This window comes from Ammospiza nelsoni, chromosome 14 (genome assembly GCF_027579445.1).
Source record: "Ammospiza nelsoni isolate bAmmNel1 chromosome 14, bAmmNel1.pri, whole genome shotgun sequence".
In the NCBI taxonomy this organism is placed as follows: domain Eukaryota; kingdom Metazoa; phylum Chordata; class Aves; order Passeriformes; family Passerellidae; genus Ammospiza; species Ammospiza nelsoni.
The window spans coordinates 368,717-388,851 of record NC_080646.1 but is presented as its reverse complement, the minus strand read 5'-3'; the positions used below and the strand labels follow the sequence as shown (position 1 = coordinate 388,851).

General features: G+C 61.4%; 4 protein-coding genes across 4 annotated transcripts; 1 reads left to right on the top strand and 3 right to left on the bottom strand.

Annotated features, from left to right (window-relative positions):
- Positions 1–132: 132 nt before the first annotated feature.
- On the bottom strand, positions 133–1,282 carry HYPK (huntingtin interacting protein K). The gene is made up of 4 exons (XM_059482393.1): positions 975–1,282; positions 741–796; positions 458–509; positions 133–291 (listed from the first exon to the last, which is right to left on the bottom strand). Exons 1-4 carry the CDS (start codon positions 1,158–1,160, stop codon positions 196–198), a joined length of 390 nt encoding a protein of 129 aa, XP_059338376.1. The 5' UTR covers positions 1,161–1,282; the 3' UTR covers positions 133–195.
- A 1,017-nt stretch (positions 1,283–2,299) lies between these two features.
- On the top strand, positions 2,300–5,677 carry SERINC4 (serine incorporator 4). Its single transcript, XM_059482459.1, is given in 13 exon segments — positions 2,300–2,350; positions 2,477–2,608; positions 3,031–3,209; positions 3,296–3,375; positions 3,469–3,562; positions 3,625–3,836; positions 4,104–4,199; positions 4,270–4,396; positions 4,600–4,672; positions 4,882–4,946; positions 4,948–4,989; positions 4,991–5,167; positions 5,461–5,677. Coding segments are annotated over 13 exon segments (1,545 nt in total).
- A 1,371-nt stretch (positions 5,678–7,048) lies between these two features.
- Positions 7,049–7,793, bottom strand: SERF2 (small EDRK-rich factor 2). The gene is made up of 3 exons (XM_059482361.1): positions 7,695–7,793; positions 7,360–7,468; positions 7,049–7,259 (listed from the first exon to the last, which is right to left on the bottom strand). Exons 1-3 carry the CDS (start codon positions 7,699–7,701, stop codon positions 7,196–7,198), a joined length of 180 nt encoding a protein of 59 aa, XP_059338344.1. The 5' UTR covers positions 7,702–7,793; the 3' UTR covers positions 7,049–7,195.
- A 3,898-nt stretch (positions 7,794–11,691) lies between these two features.
- PDIA3 (protein disulfide isomerase family A member 3) lies at positions 11,692–19,412 on the bottom strand. Its single transcript, XM_059482066.1, has 13 exons — positions 19,189–19,412; positions 19,029–19,107; positions 18,225–18,342; positions 17,733–17,840; positions 16,738–16,867; positions 16,163–16,279; positions 15,617–15,742; positions 15,003–15,185; positions 14,354–14,462; positions 13,426–13,554; positions 12,931–13,010; positions 12,369–12,426; positions 11,692–12,091 (listed from the first exon to the last, which is right to left on the bottom strand). The coding sequence occupies exons 1-13, from the start codon at positions 19,356–19,358 to the stop codon at positions 11,972–11,974; spliced, it is 1,527 nt and encodes a 508-aa protein (XP_059338049.1). The 5' UTR covers positions 19,359–19,412; the 3' UTR covers positions 11,692–11,971.
- Positions 19,413–20,135: the final 723 nt, after the last annotated feature.

The following is a 20,135-nucleotide window of genomic DNA, read 5'->3' as shown; positions in this document are numbered from 1 at the left end:
TGCTCTTGTCAAGGGGGTGCCCAGCTGGCACTGCCAACACAATACCACATGACTGGGTCCCACTTGTGGGTGCCATGCACTCAGGGCCAGGGGCATGTGCTAAGCACTGTGTAGACCACAAAGACAGCCCAGTCCCACCAGTGCCTTTATTGCTATGGCAAGAGGCCCATGCCTGGCAGCCCATGGCCCCCCAGCTCAGTTGGTGAGGGTGATGAGAGCCTCCACCACGTTGCCCATGTGCTCGCGCAGGCTGCGCTCCGCTGCGGCCCTCGATATTTCCATCTCTGTCATCTGCAGAAAAACAGACACAGCCCCATACAGCACCCACAGGGCTCTGGGGGACACCCACCCATGGGGACACTGGACCGGCCTCAGGGCAGGATGCCCCGGCCTCCTCCGTGGGTGCACCCACATCTGGGACATGTCACAGCCTGCTTGGGGTCCCGCCCGTACTCACAATCAGCTCTAGGTCCTCCTTCTTGATGGTCACTTTTGCCAGTTCTTTCTCCCTACGGCAAGAGATGGACAAACCTCCGGTGACCAACAGTCCCCGCCGGCCCCTGCCCCGGCGCTCCCTCGGCCGTCAGGTGGGCAGGAGCGACCCCTCGCAGCAGCGTGGGGCTGGGAGGGGGCCGGGGAGGGGCCGGGATGTCGCACAGGACAGCAGATGCCTGAGTCGTGTCCCGAGTGGCGACAAGTTACAAGACAGGCACTGCCCCGGAGCGAGCGCGGACGGTTACCTCTCCTGCTTGGCTTTCTGCTCCCGGGACCTCCGGTCTCCGATCACCGACATAGCCTGCCAGAACGAGCGCGGTCACCCCGATGCGCGGCACCGGGCGGGTCAGCGCCACGCCGGCGGCACGGCCACCGGCACCGGCACGGGCGTGCAGGCGCGGCCGTCAGCGCCCGGCTCGGCCCCGCTGCAGGCAGCGCCCGGCCTCCCACCCTGGCCCGGTCCCGTCCCGCCGCCGCACCGTCTCCAGGTTGGAGCTCTGGATCTCCTTCTCCTCCGCGTAGTCCGTGACGCGCTCCAGGTCCGCCGCGCCGCTATCGTGCTTCCGCGGCTTCTCGGCCGCGCGCCCGCCCGCCCCATCGCTGCCGCCGCCGGAGCCGTTGGGCTCCGTCTCCAGCTCCAGCTCCACATCGCCCTCCGCCGCCATGCCGCCGCGGCCCGCTTCCGGTCACGTGCGCCGCCGGCGGGGGCGGCGAGCGGCGCGCGCCGCCAGAACGGAGCGCGGGCGAGGCCGGCTTCCAGGCCCGGCCCCGCCGAGAGGGCACGGTCAGCGCTCCCCGGCGCTCTCGGGGCTCCGCGCAGCTCGCAGCTGGCAGCGCCGGCACTCCGGGCCGCTCGCTAGCAGCGGGCCGCCGGCGCTGCCGAGGCGCGGAGCCGGCCGGGCGGGCGCGGCCCCGCCGCTGCCCGCGAGTGCCCCCTGGCGGCGTACCGGGACTGCCGGATCAGCCAGCCCGACATGGCCGCCGCCGCCCTCGCACGGATGGGCGGACGGGGCAGCCGCGGCGGCGGCCTGGCCGACTCCCCGGGCGCTGCCGGAGGCGACAAGCGGCCGGGCTGTGGCCGTGCTTCCCCGTGCCCCGGTGCCGGGCCGTCGGAGGCCGTACCGCAGCGCGGCCCCGGCTGCCGCCCCCGCCGCTCCCGTGGCGTGTCACCCCCCGCCGTGGGGACACCGCGGGCCGGGCCTGGCCCCGCGCCGTGTGCGCTGGAGGAGGGCACGGGAGATCCGTGTCATCGCCGCTGCAGGCGCAGCCCCGCCAGCCGCCGTCTCAGGGCTCTGCCCGCACAAAGCCCGAGTGGCTGTGGAGCGGCTGAAGGAAGGCGACGCCAGCCCCCTGCATCCCCTTGCTTGTCCCCAGCTCCTGCCGACCCTGGGCCAGCCTGCTACCCGCTGGATGCGCTTCACGCCGCCCCGCTACCCAGCGAGGTGCCTGTGTCCCTTGGGTGCCTCTGTGCCCGGGGCTGCTCCCCCCTCCAGTAAACTCCGCATCCCCAGCCCCTCCACACAGCTGTATGGTACCGCTCTGGCATCAGGGAGACGCCGTGTGCAGAACACAGGTGCCCCTCACGCAAGCTCATGTCCAGGGCACCTGCTCGGGCCTTGCCCTGCCCAAGGAGGGCCGGGCTCAGGGCAGGGATGCCCAAGGCCAGGAGTCACCGGACGGGGCCCATTGAGCACGCCAGGGTTGGCTGCCTGGAGGGAACAGCGAGCAGATGGCAGGGCGGGCCGAGCTGACAATCCCCTAATCCCATCAACGCCGCGGGGGCTGAGCAGAGCCGAGCTGGGCCATGGCGGGCACAGCGGCACGGGGGCACCTCCTGCACCCGCTGCTTCTCCAGGTGGGACTTGGGGTCCGGCGGGGCTGGGAGCGGACGGGGAGCGGACTGGGCGGGGAGGGTGTGCTGGGCCGGGCTGGGGAGCAGTGCCGGTCCCCTGGGATCCCCACTGACAGTGCCCCTCCCCAGCTCTGCTGCGGTTGTCACGGGCTCCGCGTGTCCACGAGCACGCGTATCCTCTACACGCTCCTGCACGTCCTGGCCTCTGCTGTGTGCTGCCTCATGCTGTCCCGCACTGTGGCCCAGGCTATCACGGAGAAGGTGACAGAGGGAACCGGGACACCCAGGGTACCAGGAGTATTGGGGGTCCCAAGGGTACCATGAGTTCTGGGGGTACTGGGGTGCCAGGCACTTCAGGGCACCCAGGGGAGCACTGGGCATGCCAGAATTGCCGTGGGCATCAGGAGTACTGGGATTCTGAGGATACTGGGATGGTGGGATAGTGACAGGGCTGCTGGGAGTGACAAGGGTGCTGGAGGTGCCAAGCAGGAAGGGGTGCCAGGGGTACCAGAGATGCAGGATTTGCCTGGCATGCTGGGGGTCCCAGCAGTCCCAGGGTACTGAGAAAGGTACTGGGAATGGTGGGAATATTGAAAGTTTGGATGTGCTGGATGCCATGGGCACTGGGGGATGGTGGGTGGACGCACCAGCAGCCCTGTCCCATCAACCACCGTGCCTGCCAGGTGCCCTTCTCTGTGGTGCTGTGCCAACACCTGCCTGGGGGCACAGACTGCGAGCAGCTGGTGGGCTCCTCGGCCGTGTACCGGGTCTGTTTTGGCACTGCCTGCTTCCACCTGGCACAGGCTGCCCTGCTGCTCAACGTGCGCTCCAGCTCTGACTGCCGTGCGCAGCTCCACAACGGGTGAGGATGGGCCGTGGGGCTGGGACAGGGTGTCCTGGGATGGGGCTGCCAGGGGCTCTGTCGTACTTACGTTACCTGCTCTGCAGGTTCTGGCTCCTGAAACTGCTGGTGCTGGTGGGCCTCTGGGCTGCAAGCTTCTTCATCCCTGAGGAGAACTTCATCCAAGGTGTGTCCCCACCCTACCTGAGCTGGGACCCTGGGCACCCCTTTTGTGCCCCACTTGCCCTGTGCCATCTCTACCTCTGCCATCTTCCCCCAGCCTGGCACTACACAGGTGTCTGTGGGGGCTTCGCCTTCATCCTCATCCAGCTGGTGCTAATCACAGCCTTTGCACACACCTGGAACAAGAACTGGTGAGTGCCGGGGTGCTGGGTGGGTACCTGTCCCCTGCCACTGCTCATCCACTCTTCTGCAGGCTGACAGGAGCTGCGCAGGACAAGCGCTGGTATCTGGCTGTGCTGCTGGCCACGGCCACCTTCTACACCCTCGCCTCTGCCGCCTTCTCCTTCCTCTACAAGTTCTACACCCACCCAGCCGCCTGCCACCTCAACAAAGCACTGCTTGCCATCAATGGCAGCCTCTGTGGCATCATGTCCTTCATCTCCATCACACCGTGTGTGCGGCTCAGTGAGTATCACACAGCACAGCGTGCTGGGGGCTGCCATGCTGCATGGCCAGCTGTGTCCTGTGCTGACTGTGGGCCCCAGCTCAGGGCCAGCACTGGGGCACTGGAGGAGAACTCAGTTCTTGGTTCCTGGCCCTTCCTTTACCTTGGCACAAGGCGTTGGATGGGCGAGTGGCAGGAGGGGGCTGCCCAGGGCCCCCTCAGAGCCCCACCCACCAGCTCAGGCTACTCCAGGAACTCCAGTAACACCTCTATCTGCACTCTTGCAGAGCAGCCGCGGGCAGGGCTGCTGCAGTCCTCAATCATCAGCTGCTATGTGATGTACCTCACCTTCTCTGCATTGTCCAGCCGTCCCCCAGAGAGAGGTGGGTGGCCCTGTCCACCACCAGCCGTCCCCCCATCATGCATGCCCTTCTCACGTCCACCTCCTTGCAGTGCTGTACAAGGGGCAGAACCTCACTGTGTGCTTCCCGGGGGTCGGGCAGGATGAGCTGCAGACAGAGGACACCACCGTCGCCGTGCTGGGCGCTGCCATCATGTACGCCTGCGTGCTCTTCGCATGGTGCGTGCGCCCTGCCCGGGCACGGCCGGGCTGCCAGGGCTGTCCCGAGGGGCGGCAGGGCAGGAGCAGGTGGGGCGTTGGTGGGTGGACACGGGCAGCACAGCAAAGCTCCTGTGGCGTTGGGAATCTATGGGGCAGGCTGGGAGCCTAGCACAGCGTGATGGGTGCCTGTGTCATGATTTCTGCCTCTCTCCTGGGCACAGCAATGAAGCCTCGTATCTCGCTGAGGTCTTTGGGCCCCTCTGGATGGTCAAAGTCTACAGCTTTGAGTTTAAAGTGAGTATGGATGCAGCTGTGCTCCGTGTCCTCCTGCTAAGGGTGCCCAGACCCACCACCTCAACGCCCTGTCCCAGCCCCAGAGAGGGGCAGGTCTGTCTGGCAAAGCACAGAGGGCTGCCCACACCACCTGCCCTGGCATCAGGCAGGGCTCAGCCTGGCCTTGCTGGCCACGGGGCTGGGCAGTCAGCACTCTGCTCTCCCTGCAGAAACCTTCCTGTTGTTTCTGCTGCCCTGAGAAGATGGAGGAGGAGCTGAGAGGTGAGTGCAGTGTCTGTGTGGGAGTGGACAGAGCCTGTGTCCCAGCCTGGGAGTGCCATATCCCCACACTCCCCCAGGCACTGACCAGACATGTGAGCAAGTAGAGGAGAGTGCCAGAGGACAGTTCATCATCGAGGATGAGCAGGACCGGGTGGTCTACAGCTACTCAGCTTTCCACTTTGTCTTCTTCCTTGCCTCGCTCTATGTTATGATGACACTCACCAACTGGTTCAGGTAGGGCTCTGCTGCTGCCCAGCCCTCCCTGCTCTCACTCCAAACCTCTGTGCCAGGCTGTGCCAGTATCACCGAGCTGGCACCTGCTTGGGGTTGCTCAGGACCGTGCCCGCAGACCTGCACTGCTCCCGTGGCAGCCGTGCAGCGCAGCGAGAAGGGCTGGGGGGCCATGGAAGGCACATGCCCAGGGGCACGTGGCCACTGGGACACAGGGTGATCTGGTGGCTGCAGCTGGCACTGGAACCCCCTCTGCTGGCATCCTTTGGGTACCCAGCCCTGCCCTCTCCCACCAGCTATGAGAACGCAGTGCTGGAGACCACCTTCACACATGGCAGCTGGTCAACCTTCTGGGTGAAGGTGTCCTCGTGCTGGGCTTGTGTCCTGCTCTACCTGTGGCTGCTGCTGAGCCCTTTCTGCCTCCACGGCTCCCCACAACACAGACGCAGCAGTACAGGGCCACGTGTTGTGCGGCGCCGACGTGCTCCACAGCGCATCAACGTCTCCACATAGCCCCTGCCGGGACAAACTGCGCCCAGGGCTGGTCCCTGCTGTGCCCCGTGCCTGTGCCCCAGCCCTGCTTGGTCCTCCTGGCCTCCCCCGACCCCCTGTCCCAGCAGACGGCAGCACCCGAGAGCCTGAGGGGAACATGGGAGGTGGATGCCAGGGCCACCCAAAGGGCCAGAGCCAGCTGGTGGCAGGTGCTCAGCCCGCAGCCTGGTTGCCCTGGCCTCACTGGGTGCACTGGGGGAGCAGCGCTCTGCCCTGGCTGCCACTGCCGTGGTGCATTCACTGTAAATACCTGCCTGAATACATTTTTATATAAAACTCTGAACTGAGCCTAGGCCGTTGCCCTGCGCAGGCTGCTGCCATGGGGATGGAGGGAGGGGGTGCCAGCTCTGTGAAACACCCCGAGTCAGCAGCATTGCTGCAAGTCCCCGCAGAGCCTGAGCGGGGTTCTGCTAGACCCCCGTGCTGCAGGCAGCACAGGCTGTCCTCTGGGGAAACAATGCCTTGCTCATGCCTGCTGCAAGCACAGGCCACTGGGCAGCCTGCCACAGCACTGGCATGGCCCTCTGGGGCAGCCCCAGAGAGCCCCATAGCACCCTTCTGTCCTACAGTCGAGCAGTCACAGCCATTGATGCTGATGGGGAACAAGACGGAGCTGTGGCCTGGCCGAGGGGGTGCACACAGACCAGAGGCAGCCGGCCATGGCGAGCAGCAGCTCCTCAGGGCCCCCGGGGTAACTAGGGCCCCGCTGCCAGCCCCAGCCTCCGGGCTGCCTGTTCTGCGAGACCAGCGCCAAGGACGGCATCGGCGCGGTGGAAGGCGGCGCTGCATCTGGCTCGGCGGGACGCGGGACGCGTCGCCGTGTTGCCGGCTGAGGCTGACGCCACTATTAAGGCCCTGCGGGGAGGTGAAAAGGCCGATCGGCGCCGGCCTCAGCACTGGGCTGGACCCCGTCGCCAGGCGCACGGCTCCGCGCTGCTGCCGGACGGGCAGCCGCAGCTGGGCCCGCCCCGGCCGTGCCGCAGCGCGGCTCTCCCCCGGTGCGCAGGCCCGGCCGCCATCTCTCCACCGCCGCCCTCCGAGCGGCCCGGAGCCCCGGCTGCGCCCCGGCGCCGTGCCGGTCACCTTCACTCCTCGACGCTGCCAGCTCTCCCAGCCGCCCCGGGGCGCTCGGCCCTCAGCCCCGCGCGGAGCCCCGGGTGCTGCCCCAAGGGCCGCCCAGGCCCGACCCCACCTTTGTTCCTCACCGTCAAGATGCCGCCGCTTGACTCCGCCACGGCCGTGCTCGGTCCTTCTCCGCGGACGCGATTGCTCCGCCGGCAATACCCATGCTCGCCCACCCCCCGCCCGGCGCACGGACGAGCAGACGCAGCGTGCAGGGCTCCACAGCTACTTTAATAGGGGACGGCGCCGCAGGGCGCGGGGCGATGCCGGGGGTCCCGGCGGGACCCGGCCTGGGGCGGCGCGGGGCATCCTGCCGGCGGGACCGGCCCTGGGGCGGCAGCCCGGCGCGGCCGCCCGTTACTTGTTGCCCTCCTTCTTCTCATCGGCCTTCTTCTGCTTCTGCTGCATGATCTCCGAGTCCCTGCGGGGAGCGCGGCGGGGCTGGCGGCGGGGCCGGCACCGCCGCGGGGCGGGAGCAGGGAGCGGGGTAGGGGAAGCCGGCGGGCCGGCCCGGCGCTCACCTCTGCTTGCGGGCGGCAGCCGAGAGCCCGTCGTCCCGCCGCTTGCCCTTGCCCGAGTCGCTCTGCTTCTTCAGGTTCTTCTGCCGCGCCAGTTCGCGCTGGTTCCCGCCTGCCAAACGCGGCCGCCTCAGCGCAGCCCGGCCGCGCTTACGGGCCGCGCCGCCACCCCCCACACCCGGCCCGACCGCTGGCCGCAGGCCGGGTCTGGGCGCGCCGGCGGATCACGGCATGGCCCCTGACCCCGGCCCCACCGCACTCCCGGGTCCCAGGGCAGCCTCCCACCACACTCGTGAGCCGCAACCCCCTTTCCTTCCTGCCTTTCCCCCCCAACTCACGGGTCATGGCGCCGCTCCCTCCCACTTCCACTCCACCGCCACGTCCCGCACTGACCCCCCCTCTGCGCCCCGCCCCACGCCGCGCTTTAAGGGATGCCACAGCCAATCACTGCGCCGATCCACCCCCCGCTTCACTCCCATTGGCGTGTCTCTCCGGCAAGGCCCCGCCTGATTGGCCGCAGGCTATGGCCTCCCTTCTGCCGGCGGGGGCGAAAAAGGCGGAAGGTTGGGCGCACGCGCTGCAGCCGCCTCCGCGCGAGAGGATGCGGGCGAGGAGGAACCGCCCCCCGCCGTGACGTCACGAGGCGTGCGAGAGCACCGCCCGCGGAGAGAGCGGGACGGGACGGGCGGTGCGGAACAGGGGGCGGGCGGTGCGGAACAGGGGGCGGGCGGTGCGGGACGGGACGGGCGGTGCGGAACAGGGGACGGGCGGTGCGGAACAGGGGGCGGGCGGTGCGGGACGGGACGGGCGGTGCGGAACAGGGGGCGGGCGGTGCGGAACAGGGGGCGGGCGGTGCGGGACGGGACGGGCGGTGCGGAACAGGGGGCGGGCGCCGTCCCGCCCCAGGGAGTGTGGGGCGATGGGGGGAGGATGGTACGAGAGCTCCTCTATGTCCTCGGTCAGGCTCTGGAGCGCTGCGGGGCCGCTCAGATCGCTCCTTCCGCCGAGGGCGGTGCGGGGGCTCTACAGGGAGGGACGGCTATAAGCGCTATCCGCGCCAACCGGGTACGGGACGGGCATCCGTCCCTGCACAGCCCAGGTCGCCTACGCACGCGGGGCTCGGCGGCGGCATCGGGTCGTGGCGGGAATTCTGCGGGCCGGTGCTGGATGGAGGGCTCTGGCGCTTCGCCAGCCGTGAGAGCTCGGTGTGGATCACCTGCGGACGAGGGGCGGCTGCGGTGGGACACCCGACCCACCGACTCCCACGAGATCCTCTTCCTCCGCGTCACTCCTAGTACCAGGTGCTGTGGGACCACCGCCCGCCCTCGCACCCCGCACCTTGCTGGCCGGGTCCAGCTCCAGGGCTCTCTTCAGGACGAGCGCCGCCTCTGCGTCCCGGCCCTGCTCTGCCAGCAGCTGCGGGGAGAGGAGCGGAGGGTGGCTGGACGGCCGGGCCGAGCGGAGCGGGACGCTGCGGGGCGATGCGAGTCCCACCTGCCCGCGCCGTAGCAACGCCCGACCGTTGTCGGGGCAGATCCGCAGGGCCGCCTCGCAGGCAGCCAGCGCCTCCTCCGCCCGCCCCAGCTTCAGCTCGGCAGCCGCGCAGTTGTTGAGGCACTTCACGCGCTGCTCCCGCAGCTCCTCTTCCTCCTCGGGTCCGGGCGCAGCTGCGGGGCGAGTGGCGACCTCAGCGTTCCAGCCCCGCAGCCCCGGGCCCTTCCTCCCTCCCGCCCGGTCTCACCGGCGGTGGGGCCGTCCAGGGCGCGCAGGGACAGCCGGTACGACCGCAGCGCCGCGGCGAAGTCACCCCGCGCGAAGTGGAAGTTGCCCCGCTCCCGGCGCTGCGAGCCCAGGCGCAGGCGGACGGCGGGCGGCAGCGGCTGCGGGTCGGGGCCGTCCCGCACCTCCAGGAGCGTCACCTCGAACAGCAGCGGCGCCTCGGACGGCACGTCGGGCTCCCTGCTGGTACAGCGCCGGCTGCCCGCGACCCCTGCCCGCCCCGGTGCCCTGCTCTGCCGGCCCCACTGGCTCGGCTCCTCCTGTCCCCGCCTGTCCCTCCTGTCCGCCCGCCCCGGTCCGTCTGCCCTCCCGCCCCCCGCGTGCTCCAGTCCCCGCCTGCTCGTTCCCCCGCCCTACCTGCCCGGGCGGCCGTAGGCGTAGGGGAAAGCGGCGAGGAAGAAGGAAACCTCCCCGGGCTGCATGGTGGGGACGCCCAGCTCGAGAGCCTGTGGACGGGCACGGCGGGGCTGGCGGGTCGGAGCCCAGGGCGGCGCTGAGCCCGCACGGCACTGAACCGCGCACCGGTTCGGGCTCACCTGCACGACGTCCCCGTGACCCGGCACGAAGATGAGCCGCGGGTCCCTCTCCACCAGCCCGCCGTCCTCCAGGGCGCCCAGCACCTTCACCGACACCTCCTGGCCCGGCAACGGCCGCGGCCCGCCCGGCCCGGCCCGCACCACGCGCTTCCGCAGCAGCCGGTCCTCTGCGCGGGAGGAGGCGCTGACAGCCGAGCCGGGAGTCCCGAAATTGGCACTCCCTGCTCGAGTCTCCCCGGTACCGGCCGTCCTAGCCCGGGCCGCCGGCCCGGCTGGCCCTGAGGCCGCCCGTCGGCGCTCACCCGTCAAGTCGCTCCAACCGTCGGAAGCGAAGAGCGGCCCGAAGCCGCCGGGCCCCGGCACTGCCAGAGCTTCCAGCCGCCGGTAGAAAAGCTGCTCCTCCTCGCGCACCGACGGCACCGCGATGGCGGTGTGAGGCAGCCGGAACCGCACCCGCCGGTCCTGGCCAGGCCCCCGCGGCCGCCCGCCGGCCCCTGCTTCCCTCTCCGGGGAGCCGCCGGGCGACGGGCCCGGCATGTCCGCCCCCGGCCCTCCTCACCGCCCGCCGCTACCCGCTGGCCTCGGTCCGGGCCCCCTCGGGGCTCGGCGGCGGCTGCCCACGGCCCCCAGCCCGCAGCACCGGGCGTGCCGCCGCCGGTCCCGCCGCGCCGCGACTGCCGGGGGTTGCCCGGGCCGGGGACACCGCGGAGCGCATGCCGCCGCGCCGTTACCTAATGCCGGGAAGCGGCTCAGGGGATTAGTCCGCGCCGGCGGCAAAAATAGCTGGCCCAGGGCGAGCCCCGCCACAGGGCTCCCGCCGCCCGCCCCTGCCCCTCGGGACCGCCCGCCGCCCCCGCCGCGCCTTCCCGGCAATGCCGTGGCCGGGCGTCTCCGGTACCGAGGCTGCAGGCCGGGTCTGGCCTATCCCAGCTATCAGCAGAAGAATCACTGTGAGCATCTCCATCCAAGGCTGTCTCACATCAAAAGCCTGATTCTGACAAGAAGCGGGGCCTCCCAAGCAATCTGCTGCTGCTGTTTTTTCCTTGCTCATCTGGACCAGTCTTTGAAGCAGTGCCAGCTGCTCCAGCTACCCTGAAGCACCATTCCCTGCTTGGGGGAAATGTGTTACTTTGAGTGGTGGCTTCTCCCTTACACAGGACCAGCTCTCCACGCAGGCCTCACTGAAAGGTCTGTAGCCATCCTGTTTGCCAAGTATTCCAGGCAGCAAATACACAAATACTTCATCAGATGCCTTCTTCTCCTCACTTTGAAGCTCAGTACCTTCAGTGCAGCTGCAGGATAGCGGGGGACATCTGGGCAGCCACCAGCACAACGCTTCCACATCCTCTGTCCATCCTGCCTGAAAGTTTCCCCAGACTTATGCTAACTTCACCCAGGCTGCCCTGAGCACCAGCAGTGATGCTATGGGCCAAAGATGCTGACAAGTTCTACCTGTGTTCAGTGCCCCAACGGCCACCAGGGCAACAGTCACAGAGCAGGGAGCAAAGACAGGACTAGAACCACTTTCCTGACTTTCCTTGGCTTGATGGAGAGCACGGTCCAGCCCATCAAGGAAGCAGCACTACTGTTACATGGGTAATTGTCAGATGTCAGTGGAGCTGACTACTCCTGCACCAGTTTGAAAGCAGATTTATTGCTGCTGCTGAGTGAGGCCGTTGCCAGCCTACTCTGTGTGCCTGCGCTGCTGCCCACAGGCACAGTATGCACCATGTACCTCTGAACTCACCAGGCAGCACACAGCAAAGGCACTTGTGGCCACAGCTCCCCTGTCCAAAATGTGTGTAAATGCAGCGCCCGAAGCCCAACATTGGGACTGCTGTTGCTGCTACATTCTGGAGGGGCTCAGGCAGCTGAGGAAAGAGGATAATGGGCTAAAAGCTAAAGTCAGTGACTAGGAAGGCTCACTGTAGGGAACAACTTGCAGCAGGAAGCTGCTGCCTATGAAGAACAGGATCCCATTGCTAGGTCTGATGGGCTTCCTCAGGACAGGGACACTTGGTCTTAAGGGGGTCATTTTATTGTTTCACTTCTCCAAATGTACAAAAAAAATTAGAAAATAACTGTACCCCCACCCCCTCCCAAACCACAAAACAAACCTGGGGAGCCCCACAACAGTGCAGCTAAGAGACGGCAAAAAATTAAACATTACTAGATACAGCAGCTGGGGCCCCTCGGCCCCCATGGCCACTGGCTCTCCACAGCCCAGAACTGGCCCCAGTCTGACCAGTGCTTCCCCAATTCATACAGAGCTCATTCTGACAAGATGGCAAGTAGGTACTTTACAAATCCTCCTTCACCTTCTTCTTGGATTTCTTGGATTTCTCTTCCTCCTGCAGCACGGGAGTGTTGGTTGCCTCCCGCTTCAGGTAGCTGATGAAGTCACTCACTTCTCTGCCTCCCTGCAGGAAACAAATGACAGTCAGGCAGGAGCTGTACCCACGATGGACCTCCCCTCTCCTGAAGGGAGGTTCAGGTGCTTGGAGGGAGACCCAGGTGACTGCAAGCAGAGTCTCCCCAGGGCCTACAACTAAAGTACAACACTCCCAGCAGGTACCATAAGTGTGTTCCCAGGGAAACAGGACACAGTGCCACCCCCAACTCCAAAGAGGCTTGAGTATAATTAGAACACCTGGATGCTCTTCACTTCTTTACAAAGCATCAAGAACAGCAAAATACCTCATACTTCTTTGGACTCTGCTTCTTGCCAGCTGGAGCAAAATAGATGGTGGGGAAACTGGAGAGAGAAGAAACACATGAGGCTCCTGAGATGCTCTGATTTCTATCAGACCAACCCCAACTGAAGGGACTCACACCCCACACTGCCCTGGTTTAACATGGCACAGCTTCAGTGGCTCTGAGGCACCAGGTGTGGCCTTCAAGAGCCTGGCAGATCTGGATGAACTCACAGGTTCAAGTTTGCTAGCTGAACTGCTTTTGGAATAGCAAGCCCAGATTTGTTTTCACACTGCCAGGAACAGAATCTCAGCAGATTCCAAAGCAGCAGGACGGGCCTCCAGGCAGAGCCAGGACACCAGAATCCTGGAGAAGCCAGGCAGATCAGTGTATTCTGTTTTCACTCTTGATTTCTCCACATCAAGCCATTGCCCAGCAGTCACCTAGCTATTGCCTGGCAACTCCCATCCCACACCCTTCTCCATGAGGCTCTTTCAGCTCTTCAGTGCTGTGCCTGAAGTCAGACTCATGCACTGACACGTGGTGTCACAGCAGTCACACCTACCCTCGGACTTCGTAGGGAGAAGGCACATCATTGGCTGTAGCGTCCATTTTGGCAATGATGATATTGGGATCTTTGCTGAGCTGTGGGTAGAAAGAACCCATCAGTAACCAATTCCAAAATCCAGGAACCCAGCAGCCAGCATGATCTGAGACAGTGGTGTCAGAGGACAGTGCATAGGGAATGCCACTTCACCAACCTTCACAACATGGGAGACTATCATCATGCAGAGGGAAAAGATCCAAAAAGAAACTTGGGCAGTTGAGGCCAGTCACTGAATCCTAGAATATTCCTGTGCCCTAGCCAATAACACAGACTAAATATACCAGTGTGGTTGCTACCACAGATCCTGCTGCAATATATCTGCACTCTGCAAAGAAACCAAAATTTGTAATCCTCAGGAAGGCACAATTACACCCCATTATCACAGAAGCTGGAAAGGACCTGCAGGATCATTTAGTGCTGCAAAATTCTAGTTCACATTTGCAAGAATCTCACCTTCTCCCCCAATTCTTTGTATTTGGGCTCCAGATTCTTGCAGTGGCCACACCACGGTGCATAGAACTCTATCAGTACATCTTTGTCTTGTGCATTAACTATTTCATCAAAGTTCTCAGCCACCACCACCTGTAAGGGTTGATCACACCAGTTAGTTCCTTCCAAGGCAGAGATGAGGTGATGACATGACCTGCTCCATACACTCCACCCAAGCCTGGGTCTCCCACACCTGCACAGCAAGCAGCAGAACCAAATACAGCACTCCTCATCTGCACCATGCAGGGAAAAACCTGCTCTAAGTTACCAGCACTACCTCCAAGTGAGGTCTGCATACGGTGTCCTTGCAGGAAGATAAAGCCATTTCTTTTTAATCCCAGCAAGCAATCAGCAGGACTTGCTGAGGCCGTCCCCATCGCCCCAAAAACATCTGTGAATCCCGTGACTCGCTCTCCTGTGTAAGGCTCTCATCAAAAAGCCAGGGCAGGGAATGCTGTTACTCAGGGCAGAATTGCCTGGGAGGGTGAAAGGAGGAATTGTACCAGATCCCAATGATGAAATAAACAGGGAGATCCCTTAAACAGTGCAGTCACAACCAACAGGAAGACCATGCCATGAAGGACTGAGCATAAGCCAAGAGAGCAGGCCTTTGTGTAAGCCCTGGAAATCTGGATGCTGCTGCACTCACAAAGCATGTAACTGCTGGGGCCAAGCAGCAGTTACTATGCTGAGAGAAAAAAAACAGAACCCAAACTGCAAGCTGCATGTCTCCCTCACCTCAGAAAGCTGCAGTGGAACAAGGGAGTGAGTAATTCCTCTGTCTGTCAGCACAGAGGCCTCTTGAGCTGCCACCATCCTCACTCCCAGCACTTCACACAGGCACAGAAAGCTGCTGCTGAGCAGTGTCTCTGCAGCCGTAAGCAACACTCACCTTCACAGGGCCATCGTTGCTTTCAGGGACAGGTTCTGATTTCAGGTATTTTTTCAAGTTTCCATCAAAGTAATCTTGCAGGAATCTCTCCAGAGCCTTTCCGTCACGGCTGAAAGAAAAGTGATGTTACAGCCATCATCACACACACAGGATGAGAGAGGGAAACTTTCAAGGCTTATTTAAGCTACTTCCACCCACACAACAGATGCCACCTGCATCTCTGACAGCACCAGTCTGGGGCTGGCTTAGTAGACCCCAGAACAAGTGCAGTGATGTCCTTAAGGGCTCTGACAGGAGGCTGGATACACATCCCATTCAAAGTTTTAGGCATTCCAGCATTCTTCATGTTTTTTTTTTCAAAATGAAAGGTACAATGAATTCTTCTGCCCTTTGTTGCACCCTAAATCCTAACCAGAATTTCAGGATCTTGAATTAAATTCTCTCCCTTTATATAACAGCAGGGACTGCAAGCTTTCTAAAGAGTAGAAAAACACACGAGTAGGAGCCATTTTGACCCAGCAATTGCTTCTTCCAGCTGCAACAGCCAGCTTTCCTGTTTCCTCAAAGCTAACAAAGTATCATCTGGTCAGAGACCTCTAGACCAAAGTCCATCGAATCAGACCCATTACCATCAAGTTCAAGAACTCACGAGAACTCTTCTTGCATGACATATTTATCTCCTTTGGCAGTTCTGATGGCAACGACGGGGGCCTCACCCACACTGCTGTCCAGACCAAACTCAGAGAGCTCGTGGCCAAAGGTTTTTCGACTAGCAACAGCATAAGACAGTTTGTGGCCAGCATCCAAGAACTTCTTTGCAATCATCATAACTCTGAGGGAAAAAAATAAACAAAACCCCAAAGCATTATTTCTTTGAACATCTTTGAACATCTTCTACATGATGTAACACCCTTCAAGATGACATACACATCAGACTAGGAATTCAGTGGCACAATGTGCTCTTCAGAGCCAAGTCCTACAGAAATGGTGCTGAGAAGCAGACCAGTAGACTCATGCCTGTGGTGACTGAGGCAAGTGTTGCACGTTTCCATGCCCCACCTGCATGAGCCCAGGCTCTCAGGCACGAAGGGCAGAACTGCACAGCACAGCACAGCAGTGAAGCAGTCTGTGGGTAAGGTCTAGGTTCCTAAGGACCAGGGATCCAGGAGCAATCGCCCAGGATTTCAGAGCACTGTCACCCAAGCTCTGGAAGCGCAGCAAGGCAGGAACAGTGCGAGGCCCATTCACCCCCACCACTCCCACCTGTTGCGCCAGTAGTTGGATCCCTTGGCATTCTTCTCATAGTCAACGTCGTAGTATGCCACCAGCAAGTCCTTGCCCTGGATCAAGTCTTTGTTGTCTTCAGTCATGTGAGGGCAGATGCCAAAGCTGTCAACGAGAGAGGTATTAGCAGAGTCCATGACCCCAGAACAGGCCTGACACAGCACACTTGCTTCCCACCCAGGAGTTAAATGCCAGTGACCAATCAGACCCCAGGAAGAAATGCTCTGCTCATTCCCGTACCAGGTTTTTCTGAGAAAAATCTCCATCTCCTGCCACATCAGTGGCTAGAGCTGACCCAGTTAAGGCCAAAGCTAGCACAGCTCTCACAGGTTCAGTTTTTAAACAGAATGGTTAGAATATGGAGAGTGTATGCCAACAGCCACATCAGGATTTCAGGAAGGTGTGCCCAAAGGGAAGCAGTGCCAAGACATGCAGCAGAAGTGGCAGCAACGAAAAAACAAGCTCTGACAGGGCCAAAGCCAACTGGGGCCAGTCTATCACATTTGTTAGTGAGAAATCACTCACATGTTCTCCTGGATGAATTTCTTGATCTTTCCACTGGTGATTTTGTCTTCTGTATATTTGACAGAGCTCTCCTCAAACTTGTTGGTCAGGCGTGGAGGACGGAATAGGACTATACTTCTGCGGGAAAACAGGTATTATCAATTAGTTCAAAGTGTCCCTGGGAGTCCAAGGACAGCAGCCAGATAAGACAAAAACCCACTCTCAGTAACAATCCTCACTCACCATTCATAGCTCAAACATCACCGTCTAGTTTCTTGATGGCACTAGTGCACTAAGTGTACCTGTCAGTTCCTTCTCCATGATTCAGAAAGGCCACAATGAGAAACAAAGCTCTTACCATAACAAAGAATATGGAAACAAAATGTCTCTGTTGAGATACTTTTGACCCAGAGGCAGACACAAACACTTCTGAGATCATTTACACCTTTCTATCTCAATTCAAAAGAAACATCACTGTCAGCTGGGGATGAAACCAGACCTTAAGCTATGTTTAGAAACTGAAACCATTTAAGTGGAATCCGTGATTTTTTTCCAAATGCCTAAATAAGAAGAAATCTTTGTATTAAGTAACTTACTCTCCATCTTCCTTGTACTTGTGCAGCAGCTGCTCCTCGGTGGTGTGTGCAAAGCGGTAGTTATCCCTGAGGCTGTTGGCTGCTTTCATGAACTCCGAGTAAGCATCCCCAGATGCATCACCAAAGAAGCCTGCAGCAGAAAGGCAGACTGTGACCCCAAACCAACCCAGCTCTGGACCCTCTGCAGGTCTCAGCATTTCTCCCTACAATGCACTGGATCAATCCTGAATCCAGTCCTTCAGTGCATGCTGAGGTGTTTACCTTTGACTGCTTCTCTCCCATTTTCCAGGGCCTCCCTGCACCACCCCCTTCCCCCATTCCAGCAGCAGAAAAGTTACTCAGGAGAAGCCCAAACTGGTCATTCAGCCAAGGACAACTGTCCCCTGGACACCCAGACATCCACTGGTGATTGTGTAACAGCCACTGGCACTTAACAACGGTAAGTTTAGGAATGCTGGTTAATACTCATGTGGTTATACCTACAAGATGGCACCTGATTTGCACCATCTGCTGCTGCCACGTGTAACCACAGACACCCAATGCCAGCAGCCCTCCGATGTCACCAGAGCAACAAACACATCCAAAACAACCCAAAGCTACCTGTTGTCAGCCAGCCAAGAAAGCAACAACCTTTGGAAAACATATACTGTGGTGCCAGGGGAGCCAACGAAGCCAGATGGCCAAGGGGAAAAAAAGAAAAGAAAGAAATTTGGAGGTAATACCCAAAGGTCCTCAAATCCAATCTCCCACTTGAAGCGGGATGAGCCCCAGTCAGAGCAGGCTGCTCAGAGCTTTGTCCAACTAAGTTGTGAAAATTTCCCAGGCTGAACATTTTAAAATCCCTCTGGGTTCATGTTCTAGGCTTTATTGCTCTCATTACCAGCAGTGGTTTTGTTCACGTGCATTGGGAATTTCATTTGCTGCAGCCTGTGGCACTGCCTGTGCTCTTTGCACACCAGCTCCCAGAGCCCACTCCTTCCACCACCTCTACTCACCCACGACAGAAGCATCTTTATCACCAATGAACTTCTCAAACTCAGCCACAGAACCGAGAGCCACCGAAGCAGGTCCCGCCTGTTTCTTCAGATGGCTGACAATCCCATCTTGAAAGATTTGTAAAATAATTAAAGGTATCAATACCAAGTTCCATAAGGTATTTTTTAAGCTTCCAGATCAGAAATTGTTTCTGCAGAATCCACACACATCTCCCATACAATAATTATGTGAACTGAAGGACTGCTCCCATCAGCTTCACACAGGCGCTTTCTAGCATCCTGGGAACTAGGAGCTAATGTGGAGACCTTCACCTTTAAAGGAGAGCTTTAAGGGAAAATAAACATCCCAGGCTTTGTCAGCACAAAGAGTTCTGAAGAGACTAAGGGATTGGGGGCTGCATGTGTAGGCGTGAACCTTCTCTGCATCCCTGGCTGTTACATGCTGCCTCCTGCAGCAGATCAGCAAACCAGACACTGCCAAACAGTTCTTACCTGCTGTTCTGGGCCCATCATAGGTCCCTGCCTCTTCTCCATCTCGAAAAATCTTTAATGTGGGATATCCACTGACTCCATATTTGTTACAGGTGTTGGAGTTTGCTGTACAGTCAACCTAAAGGAAAAGAAACCTTGCTACTCAGACTGAGGTCCAGCTATAACACACCCACTCCAAATAAGGGACTAGAGGGACCCGTCACACACTGCCTGGTGCTCAACGGCCCAGACTGGGAAAGAGGTAGCATAGGAAATGAGATGCCCGGAAAAATATTTGAGAAAACACTGCAAAGACTAAATAGTTTCAAATTCGACCAGACTACACACTAAAAAAATACTAGAAAGGATAGCTTCTTGCAATCGATGTCATGGAATTTCTCAGCCCCCTGTCAGTCCCAAAGTTCATATAACATTTGAAGAATACAGGCTGACCTGACGAGGAGGCCATGGTGCCAAGAGTCCATGCCACTTCCCGTAAAGGAAAAGAGAAACCCTGATTTGAGAAAACGCTACGAGTTCTGTGCAGAAAAGAAATCTAGTCAGGATGCCTCAGTGGGTACGTGCAGCACGGTGCTCGCTCTCAGGCTCATCACACAGCTCCGAGCAGGGCCATTTCCCCGGCTGGGGCGAACCCGCACACACCCTGCGCACACCCGCCGCGCGGCTGCGGCCCTGCAAGGACCGCCTTCCACGTTATTTCAGGGCTCCGAGGCACCAAGCGAACGGCGTCCGCCAGGTCTGCAGAGCAGGAATGCGGCCGCTGGCCGCCCCCGGGTCTGCCCCAAGGCGGGAGCCCGCGCTCACCTTCACGAGAGGCACGATCCCCTTCAGCCGGGTCGCGGCCGACTCGTACTCCGGCGCCAACCGCTTGCAGTGTCCGCACCTAGAGGCACGGAAAGGAGTCAGACCAGCCGGGCGCCCCTCGCGGCCCGCCCCCGGCCCCCCGCCCCCAGCGGCCCCTCACCAGGGCGCGAAGAACTCCACGAGCACCAGCCCCGGGCGCTCGGCCAGGCCACTCTCGAAATCGGCATCGCTCAGCTCCACCACGTCGGAAGCGCGGGCGCAGAGGGCGAGCAGCAGGAACAGCAGCAGCGCGGCGGGCAGGGCCGGCTGCGGGGGCCGGGGCGCGGACATAGCGGCGGCAGCGGCGGGAGCGGCGCGTCCAGCGGTCCGGGAGCGGCGGGGCCGGGAGCGGCTGCTGAGGGAGCGCCGGGGCCGCAGCCGGAAGTCCGGCCCCCGCATCCGGATCTGCCGTGTGGCAGCTCCTGATTGGCCGGAACGTCACGGCGCACATGCCAGCGGGGCGGGGCGTCCGCGCTGGCCCCGCCCCTCCTCATGGCCGCCGGAGCTCGGCGCTGTGCGGGCCGCGGCAGGGGCGGGCTGGGGCCGTGCGCTGGATCCGTCCTCGACCCGCGGTGAAGTCCCCTCGCACCGAGCTGTGTCGCGCTGACCACAGCGCCTGCCCTTTCCCCGAGGCCGCGGAGACTCCCCGAGGCCGCGGTCTGCCGAGTGCGCTGTCGGTGTACGGGAGCTGTGCTGACCCCGTGGATGGATGTGCGTTAACCCAACCGTGGCCGTATCGCGCCGTGCCAGTGACACGTGCCCAGCACATGCCGCACGACAGCGCTCGGCTCGCTGCAGGCTCGCCTGCTGGATTCACCGCAGGCCCGCATTTTCCCCCACCACCCCTCCCGCTCCGGCCCTGGGACAGTCTGGCGTTCTCCTGGCCCCGAGCCAAACGTGGGAGTGGGTCTTTACCCCGTAACCCCATCCGTCGGCAGTTGCACCTTCTGCTGGGGTCTGCGGTCGGAACGTCCTTCGTCTGTGCCATCCCTGCCAGGATGCTCGCCCGCAGCTTTGACCACGTGCGGCCTGCTCCCACCTCGCACCACCGTGCCCCGGTCCTGCCGG

Excerpts from the sequence above, each read along its gene's own strand:
- HYPK (XM_059482393.1), bottom strand. The coding sequence starts at position 1,160 with ATGGCGGCGGAGGGCGATGTGGAGCTGGAGCTGGAGACGGAGCCCAAC. Across the intron at positions 797-974 it reads AGAGCTCCAACCTGGAGACG|GCTATGTCGGTGATCGGAGA; the intron begins GTGCGGCGGCGG and ends TCGTTCTGGCAG. Across the intron at positions 510-740 it reads CAGAAAGCCAAGCAGGAGAG|GGAGAAAGAACTGGCAAAAG; the intron begins GTAACCGTCCGC and ends CTCTTGCCGTAG.
- SERF2 (XM_059482361.1), bottom strand. Across the intron at positions 7,260-7,359 it reads GCTGCCGCCCGCAAGCAGAG|GGACTCGGAGATCATGCAGC; the intron begins GTGAGCGCCGGG and ends CGCTCCCCGCAG.
- PDIA3 (XM_059482066.1), bottom strand. The coding sequence starts at position 19,358 with ATGTCCGCGCCCCGGCCCCCGCAGCCGGCCCTGCCCGCCGCGCTGCTG. Across the intron at positions 19,108-19,188 it reads GTGGAGTTCTTCGCGCCCTG|GTGCGGACACTGCAAGCGGT; the intron begins GTGAGGGGCCGC and ends CCGTGCCTCTAG. Across the intron at positions 16,868-17,732 it reads TAAAGATGCTTCTGTCGTGG|GCTTCTTTGGTGATGCATCT; the intron begins GTGAGTAGAGGT and ends TTTCTGCTGCAG.